The 9,633-nt window shown below is 41.7% G+C and overlaps 1 protein-coding gene across 1 annotated transcript; it reads left to right on the top strand.

Annotated features, from left to right (window-relative positions):
- The first annotated feature begins 4,659 nt into the window (after positions 1-4,659).
- Positions 4,660-7,560, top strand: HOXB13 (homeobox B13). The gene is made up of 2 exons (XM_005301978.4): positions 4,660-5,435; positions 6,873-7,560. The coding sequence occupies exons 1-2, from the start codon at positions 4,799-4,801 to the stop codon at positions 7,121-7,123; spliced, it is 888 nt and encodes a 295-aa protein (XP_005302035.2). The 5' UTR covers positions 4,660-4,798; the 3' UTR covers positions 7,124-7,560.
- The last annotated feature ends 2,073 nt before the right edge of the window (positions 7,561-9,633 follow it).

The following is a 9,633-nucleotide window of genomic DNA, read 5'->3' as shown; positions in this document are numbered from 1 at the left end:
AGGGGTAAACAGTTCTAGGGCTCGGAAACTTGTGACTAACCTCTAGAGACAAGACACTGATGTTTTGAAATCACTCCAGTTTTTTTTAAACAAAACTTACTAGGCTTGGAGTTTGAAAAGCAGGATGGTTGGAAAATGGGTTGGTTTGCTGTAGGATCTGGCAGATTCCGAGTTCCCGAGGGGTACGCCGGGCTTCTGAATCAGAACAATGTTTGTAAAAGAAAAATAAAACGAAGCAAAAAACAAACAGAACAAATCCGAACAGTGCGAATAATCTACTTTCTGTCACCACGCCAAGTGACTGATTCATAAGATCGAAAAAGAATTGTTATGTAATTTACAGCCATTCAAAACATAGGCTGCGAGACTACCCTTCTTCGTGAAGGAAAAACCGTAACTTCTATTTAATCCTCGTGAATTTATGAGGTGGCAGGAAAAGCTGATGAAGATTTTCCCTTATTTCCCAGAAATATTGTCAAAACCAGAAGCCCTGGACAGGCTTTAAGAACTGGGCTCCTGCCCAGACCGAGAACAAACAAATATCCCATTTTCCAACAATAATTATTTCCAAACGTGAAACTCATAAATTGCTTCAATAGTTCCCACTTAAACAGCTTTGAGGAATTTTTTTTCTCTCTCCCTAACTTGTATTTCAATTGCTTGGAAAAATTAAAGACAGTTAAAAATTAGTGCACGGCTTTTCAGTTTCCAGATGGCGTATATATCAGCTTCATGGTTGTTATAATCCATGCACTAAAAGGAAGTTCTCTTTTAAAAAAAGAAATCTTTTTAGTGTTCAAAATAAGTTCCACTGTTTTGGACAAGCATCTTAAAGTGATATTAATTTTTAGATAGAAAAGTCTCTGTAAAATCTCCTGGCTGTTATGTTGAAGCTTAATGTAAAGTTTAAAGGATATTTTACAGTTTACTTTTGGAACCCACCTTTTAAACTATGTCTACAGTAAAATGTGTTGTAGCATATTTCAGTGTTATATAGAAAGGAATTGGAATCAAAGGTTGGGCGTATATCACAGTTTTGGAAAACTTTAATCCATTGGGCTGTACCAACCCAAACAGAGAATTGTCCTAAATCAGGTGATTCTGGGTACAAAGCTAAGTCCCCACCAGTAGTCTTTACTCCGGCAACCAACACAATTGCTTTCAGTAAGACTTTTGCAGAAGGAAGGACTGCAGGATATGGACAGAGATATATTGGACTGAGTTTACTCTCTGAACGTCCTGGACATATAATATCATCATAGAGGTACTTTCGTACCCTACTTTTTTTTTTTTAAATCTTGAATACCAATCCAAAAAAATAAAATAAAGCAAACAAAACAACCACAAAAAATCCCCAAAAGACTTTCTTTGGAGGACTCTACTGTATCACCAAACCACAATCATTCTGCCCTCAGTAGCTTCTTCCGAATGTGCAGTATTATTGTTCACATTTTATTCTGGCATCCGTGGATTTGCTCATTTGGTTAGGAACTTGCGAAAATCAATCTCTGTATTTCTTGATGCGTAACCTATTAGACAGTGGCCAATTTAGTTAAAGGGTAGTAAAACTGTCCTGTAGGGTGGGGTTTAACACCGAGCTGTGAATTCTAAAGTCAGACATTGCTGGTAATAGCCTTCAGTGTGTCTGCCCCATTAAAAGGACGGTGGACTAGGGACTTGCAAAGGTCAACTCAGAATATAGAGCTCTGCTGAATAGAAAAGCGCCAGAGGTAAACAGACTCTTAACTTTCAACTTGGCCTTGACCTTCAGATTATGTCTGACCTTTATGCAAAGGAGCATTTTAAGACATTAGTGTGTTTTTCCCCTGTCTGCAAACATTTGACTGGTTGAATGGTATCACACAGCCCGGTTCCCAAGCTCGGAGAATGATTTGGAAACAGGAGTGAATGAAGACAATGAAGAAAACGTGGCTGCTTTTAAATAGATATATTTTTAAAAATAGCCTTGGAATAAGAATAGCGTAGTCTTAAAAGAGAGATTAAACACAAATTAGGACCATTTGCTAGTTAAAAAGAAATCGAAGGAGAAACCAAACTAAAATTTGGCCAAGACTCACGCATAAGCGACTTCAAGGCTCTAGAGAGTGTGAAACAAAAATGATGACAGGACACGTTTTGATCTCCAGACTTTGTGTTTGTGTGTGGTGAACCTACAGCCCAATCCTGCTGTCGCTGAGTCCAGTTGCAAAATGTATCGTTGATTTCGATGGGAGAAGGACAGGACACCCTCCTCCCCCTTTTACGTTTTTAAAGAAATTAAATGACTTTCCGCAGTGAATTCTGCCTGAGAGTTTCAGGGCCGGATTCTGCTTGTCTGCATCATTTATTTAAAATGGGTTACTCATGTGAGTAAAGCAGAGAACTTGCCTATGGTAAAGGTTAACTGCAAAGATAATGTCCCATTCCATCATTGATCTAAAATAGCTAATTAATCGGATACACACACACACATATGGGTAAAATAATAATAATAATAATAATAATAATATTTATAGATATACGATAGATATAAATAAGGTATATAGATAGACGAGAGAGAGATTATTGGAAACAAGTCTTTCTTTTCTATTTCTTTGCTAAACTGATTTTTTTTAAGGATGTCGTGTTTTTGGTTTACAACTAATGATTATTTAAAGCTTTTGTTAGCGACCAGAGCTATGACAAATGCCCCCAAAATATGGTTGCAATAAATGACACAACGCAAGACATTGTATAAGAAGAGCAAGCCTCCAACCAGAGCTAAGAACTAAGTCATAATTTAAAATCCTGGGACGTTTTAAAGATGTGAGTGACTAGACGTTTGAAAATTTAGGTTGGACGAATGCGCGCTCAAGACCTCCTTTTAATCCATTCCCTCATTAGCAGCCTCGCTTTATTTCTGACGTGCCCATCCCTGTGTTTAAAAGACTCTTAATTTTTTTAAAACTCTGGGACATGGTTAAAACCTGTGTTATTATTTCATTTGTTAAAGTCTCAGGACGGGACGTTTTAAAATGTGTAATCTCAGAAAGCAGAACTCTACCAGTAGGGTTGTTCAGCGTTCCAAAACTTTCTCTTTGCACATTAAAAATAAAAATCAACCTAAAAGAACAAAATCCACTCAGACTAACCTCAAATAGTCATGTGAGGCAAGCCTGCCTGGAAATGCGCGTGGTTTTATGAACACTATCCTCTGGGTAAAAAACAGGCGAAGTGGAATAAGTTTCAACCAAACGCTTTTTTGAAGGAAAACAGACACATATTTGCGTGTGAGAGTATATGTGCTTATTAGCATCATGAGCATGTAAATGGACATGATGCACATACACAATTATTTATTCACGTGTGTACGAGAGAGGAAAACACTCAGAGAGATTTGGGAAAGTTTTTGAATGAATTCATAAATCAGAGACGTGTGTCCGTCTGAGAGAGAGTGTGTATATGTATTATTTATTCGTTCAAAAACGTTAGATACGCCGTTCCTCTCTTTCTCTCTCTGGTACACACACCTACGTCTCAATTGTGTATTCATTCAACAACTTTTCTAAACTTCTCTGGCGGTGCATGCCCGAATTATTTACTCGCTCAGAAACTCTTCCAGATACTGAGGCAGATCGTCTGTAAGCAGCTATCATGGAAAACCTCGATTTTTTTTTTTAAGTGCAGTTATGTTAGCTGAGACAGCGTTCAATGCCATGCCACCACCCAGTGAAAATAAGAAAAGTCTGCGTCTGGTGTGGATTAATTCAGCCCTTAAAAAAAATCCTCCCAGACTTTCCTTCTGCATATAGTTAGTGCAAGAGGCTTTTTCAGCGTTTGCAATTATATGGCCGACCCAGTATGTTGTAGCATTGCTGATTGCTCCCCCCTTTCCCCAACATTGTATTCTTTCCTTCATGGCTTTCCCCTCCCTGTCTCTTCATTCTTTCCCTCCCAGGAGACCATTGTCTTTTACAATTGTTATGTAAACCCTCTCGCTCGCTCGCTGTTTTAAATACAAAACATATTTTTAAAAAATCAAAAATAATTGAATGAACATTTTCAGCCGGAGAGAGGGGGAAAGAGAGCCACACACACTCCTAGCGATGAAACAGTCAGAAAACAGTGCGGTTTAGGAGAGCCGTTATGAACTGCAACACGCGAAGGCCTAGATTAACTTCTCAAGTGAGTCTAACTTTATTCTACATAAAATCGAGGCCATTCTAAAGACGTCTAAAGTTTCAGAAACAATGAGATTCTGAATTCTTAACATGTTCAGACAATTGTTCTGTCTCCTCCTGCATAGGTATCGTTTTTTTCTTGTTTCTTTTTAAAGTGTAGCTTCTAGTGTAACCGCAGATCTGCCCGAAAGAACGTAGACAATGAATTACAGGAATTCCATTTCGTCTTAGATTTTTCGCACTGGGAATGTTCGTATTTTCCCCGCTCCTTCTTGGGAAGATGCAGATTGAAAAGCAAAAACTCTCCCCCCCCCCCTTTCCCCCGCTTTGTTTAGCCTGTCGCTGGTGCAGAGGGTTATTTTCCCCACAACTGGAATAAAAGCATTTTCGCAATAAGACTATTAGAGTTTTTTTTCTCCCTTCCCTTCTCTCTTCCCTTCCCCCCTCGGGCTCTCGGCAGCCAATGAATAACTCGGCTGGGGAAGGCCACGTAGTTTGCGTCAGAGCAAGTTGGCTGGAGGAAATGCAGCCTCCTCTGCAGTTCCCAGCCTTTTAAAAAGATTAGGAGCCCTCCCTCCCAGAGCCCAAATGCTGCTGAGTGTTTTCTGACCAATGCACCGGCCTGCAAACCTCGCTGCATGGACCCTGGGACTTTCGCGAGCGCCGGGGAGCTGGATGAAAGCACCAAGAGCATGGAGGGGCTCATGGGGGCGGGCAGTTTTGCCACAAGCCAGTGCAGGAATCTGGTGGGTCACTCTGCCTTAGGAGGGCCCCCTCCTCCTGCCTTGATGCAGGGCTCTACGTACTCCACCCTGGATGTTCCCGGTGCAGGCCCCGGGGAGCCCTCCAAGCAATGCATTCCGTGCCCTGCTATCCCCCAGAGTTCCTCCACCACCCCGCCTTTACCTTATGGATATTTCGGGAGCGGTTATTATTCTTGCCGGGTTGCCAGGAGCGCCCTCAAACCTTGCCCCCAGTCCAGCTACTCTGCGGATAAATATATGGACACCCCAGCGGCGGCTGATGACTACCAGACCCGACCGACAGAGTTGGCTTTCTACCCCGGCTACGCAGGCCCGTACCAGCCCAGGGCTAGCTACCTGGACGTTTCTGTAGTTCAGACCATAGGTGGGCCGGGAGAGCCTAGGCATGAGACACTTTTACCCGTGGACAGTTACCACCAGCCGTGGGCTTTAACCGGCGGCTGGAACAGCCAGATGTGTTGCCCCAAAGATCAAAGCCAGGCTGGGCACTTCTGGAAATCTGCCTTTGCAGGTAATGTCCCCAACCCCTTGCCCTGCTTTCTCGGCTTAAGGCGCTTTAAGGTAGACGGATGTGCCAGGCAGGTGACTTTGCTGAAATGGTTGCTCTAGGGTGGAACGAGGAAGGGATCTGTAGAGAAGTTTTCAGATGTGGATATTCCAGGTCAGGGATGTACCGTGGCAACATGTCACACTCCAAACCAGTAGAAGGCTACCGATAGAATTCTGCTGTAATGATGCCCAGAACTCGGCACACCGAGCGCGGTCTGACAGGGTACATCTACACTACAGGGGGGAGTCGATTTAAGATACGCAAATTCAGCTATGTGAATAGCAAATAAATAGACTCCAGGATTGATTCCGATTTAAGAAGGTTCTCTGCAGCATGGCACAGTATAAGCAAGTAAACGCATCGGTATTATTTTGATGCAAGAATGCACTCCGCAAGATGCCACAATCTAAGCAAGTGTGTGTGTCTGTGTGGATTATTCCCATTCACACATGTACCTTGCAATATGGGGCATTCTAAGTGTGTGTGTGTGTACTTAAAATGCCCCATATTGCAAGGTACATGTCTGAATAGGAATAATCTATCTATCTATCTATCTATCTATCTATCTATCTATCTATCTATCTATCTATCTATCTATCTATCCACACACACAGAGTCAAGCATATACTTTGGAATAGGCCACAAATCTAAGCGAGTAAATAGGTATTCATGTGATTTCAGTTCCAGCAGTGAGCATTGCAACTTATTTGACTTTTTTTTTAACTAAAAAAGCAGGGAAGGGTCATTTAATTGTGCCGAAATCATTCTAGACCAAGGGTCGGCAACCTTTCAGAAGCGGTGTGCCGAGTCTTCATTTATTCACTCTGATGTAAAGTTTGGCGGGCCAGTCATACATTTTAACCTTTTTAGAAGGTCTCTGTCTATAAGTCTATAATATATAACTAAACGATTGTTGCATGTAAAGTAAATAAGGTTTTAAAAATGTTTAAGAAGCTTCCATTTAAAATTAAATTAAAATGCAGAGCCCCCCAGACCGGTGGCCAGGACCTGGGCAGTGTGAGTGCCACTGAAAATCAGCTCTCGTGCCAAAGCACACGTGCCATAGGTTGCTACCCCTGTTCTAGACAAATAAAAGGGCGCTTTGTTGTCCCCATTGAGAGCAGGCAGCCCACTAAAATGGGATAGAAGAGAAAAGGAGCCATATTTGAAAGTAAAAGCAGGTAGCTCGACTGGCGAGCGAGATTTCTCTGGGCAGCCCGCCTCAGTAGGTTCAGGCATGTCCTGGCCACTTTATCCAGGAGAAATAACTAAAGGGGGGATGTTGGCGTTGGTCAGTTACACGCCCTAGATGCAGCGTTCTTGTCTGTTTCCCCGGCCCCCGTGCGTTCAGCCAGTCTTTATCCCCGGCTCTAAGCTCTGTTCTTTCTCCGCGCTCAGATGTGGGCCAGCCGCCGCCGGACGCCTGTTCCTTCCGCCGGGGTCGCAAGAAGCGGATTCCCTACACCAAGGGGCAGCTGAAGGAGCTGGAGAAGGAATACGCCAGCAGCAAATTCATCACCAAGGACAAGAGGAGGAAGATCGCCGCCACCACCAACCTCACGGAGAGACAGATCACCATTTGGTTTCAGAACAGGAGGGTGAAAGAGAAGAAAGTGGTGGCCAAGGTCAAAACCAGCAGTATCCCGTGAAGTAACAAGGACAACAACACTACCGTAACAACACAACCACCCCGGCTCCCCTTTCGGATCTGTGTGGACCTGAGATGTAAAGAAAAAAACAATGGGGGGGGGGATCATCCCCTGGACATTTGACTTATCTGCACACACACACCCCTAGCCCACGCCCGCCAGCTCCCTCCCAGTGAATCCAGGCGAAGGACGCGCTTGTTGCTTGTTGCTGATTCTTTAATAAGTTAAACCCGTCTGTAAATGCCGATGATTTAGGAAGCTGCGACGTGACCCCGTCTGGCTGTAACGGAGGGTGTGCGGTTTACCGGTTTGCCTTATAGTGCCACATGAACGTCATAGTCTCGCTATCGCTGTCTCCTTGTAGGGGCTCCGTTCCCGAGAGCGCTTTAGAAAACCGCCTCAATGAACCGAATTAATAAATTCCAAATGCGTAAGAAGGCTCTGGATGGCGTCTCGTTCAGCGTGTGCACCGAACTCGCCCGGTAGATTGCAAACTCCTCAGCTGTGGAGTTGCGGCTTTTTTAAAGGGAATAGTTTTAACAATTTCTTAAAGATTTAAGTGTCAGGAGCAAACTAGCCTTATAAACTACAGTCTGATATATATATATATATATTCTTATATATAAATACACACATGTGACTGAATATATATATACAGACGTATATATGAACATACACATTTATACACGTTTGCATTCATATATATGCTTCTATATAAATACACTCACTACTGAATATATATAATACTCAAGTGTGTATATATACAACTATATATATATGCACTATATATATAGTTACAACTATATATACAACTATACATATACTATATATATAGTCACAACTATATATACAACTATATGTATACATACACACGTTTATGCATATATATATATATATATCATATAGATGCTTATATACAAAGACACATGACTGAATATATATTTATAGTCGTGTATATATAGTCATGTATATGATATATGTATGCATGCGTATATATGTATATGTGTGTACAAGGCATGTATATATACACATGTGCATACATTATGTTTGTCATATATATGTACACACATACGTATGTACACACATTTATACACACAAATGTATGTAATATAATAATGTATGTGTGCATAAATGCTTGTATATATGTGTATGTGCATACATGAGTGCGTCTAAATATATTAGAAACTAACAAATTTATTAGAGCATAAGCTCTAATAAATAAATTTGTTAGTCTTTAAGGTGCCACAAGTACTCCTGTTCTTTTTGCGGATACAGACTAACACGGCTGCTACTCTGAAATCTAAATATATTAGTGCGTTTATTTAGATACACATACACACAACTCTATGTATATATGTATACGGACATACGTACAGATACAGTTGTGTACTATATGTATATATTTATACATACCCATTTCCGCTCCCCAGTTCTTCATAATATCCTGGCATATTCGTACATTTGATACCATATGCTGAAAGGATCTCCAGTATAATACCAGACACTTCACTTGCACCACAGCTCAGAGAGTATAATACCAGTGTCAGATAATGTGAGACCTTGTAAAAAAGGCCTATAACAACATAGTGAAATAATATTGCTAGACTTGTACGTTTATTTTATCTGTTAGGGTTAGGGGGGCGATTTCAGAGAGGCAACTGGTATATGAATTGCTTTTTTCTTTAAAGTATATCATACAGAATCTTTTCAGTATTTAGAGGAAGAAGCTTCCAGAAATGATTCCTCCACCACAGATGTATTTGAACTTGACTCTAGCGACTGGCCCTTTCGTTTTATGTAAAGGCGAATCAAACACAAAATGTCCTGTACACTTTTTTTTTTTTTTTTTTGGGGAAAGCCCTAACCACTCAACTCACCGCGTGTATCCTAAATAATGACAGACCATTGTTTAACAGCTTCCCTTTGTTCTTCCTTTGTTAGTCTCTAAGGTGCCACAAGTACTCCTGTTCCTTTTGACGTTGTATTTCTCATATTTACAAGATGCCATCATCTTCATTCTGTGAACCCTGACTCGAGGGAAATACCATAAGTGCAGTCCCATAAATATAAAGCGTAGGGTTAATAGATTGGGCAGAAATCTCTCTCTCTCTCTCTCAATCTGTGTTGCAATTAGTAATAATTAATCTATTTCCCCAGTGCTTGTATTTCCCCCCTGCTCTTACACATGTCAGTATAACAGCATAGTCTACTTGTATGCTCCACCCCCTGACTCCCAGGAATGAGTGAATGTTGAGGGTGGAAAAAAACCCAAGCAAAAAACCCAAACAAGATTGTGACATCTTATTTTCCACGAGTGGCTGGTGGGAGAGAGTCCAGGTGTGATAGGTGGATGGGGGGGGAGGGGCTGGGTGTGATCAAACTCTCTTGCTCATTCAGTATTGATGGGCGTAACCTAGAGACGGCTATGATATGGATGATCGAGGGAACGGTTGATGGCTGGGAGGGGGGGAGGAGCAAATGGCTGTCTCTCTCAACTCTCCAGAGGTGGG

This window comes from Chrysemys picta, chromosome 24, assembly GCF_011386835.1.
Source record: "Chrysemys picta bellii isolate R12L10 chromosome 24, ASM1138683v2, whole genome shotgun sequence".
NCBI lineage: Eukaryota > Metazoa > Chordata > Testudines > Emydidae > Chrysemys > Chrysemys picta.
This window is presented reverse-complemented; position numbering and strand designations above follow the sequence as displayed.

Coding starts and splice junctions, on each gene's coding strand:
- HOXB13 (XM_005301978.4), top strand. CDS start 4,799: ATGGACCCTGGGACTTTCGCGAGCGCCGGGGAGCTGGATGAAAGCACC. Junction 5,436..6,872: donor CTGGAAATCTGCCTTTGCAG/GTAATGTCCCCA, acceptor CTCCGCGCTCAG/ATGTGGGCCAGCCGCCGCCG.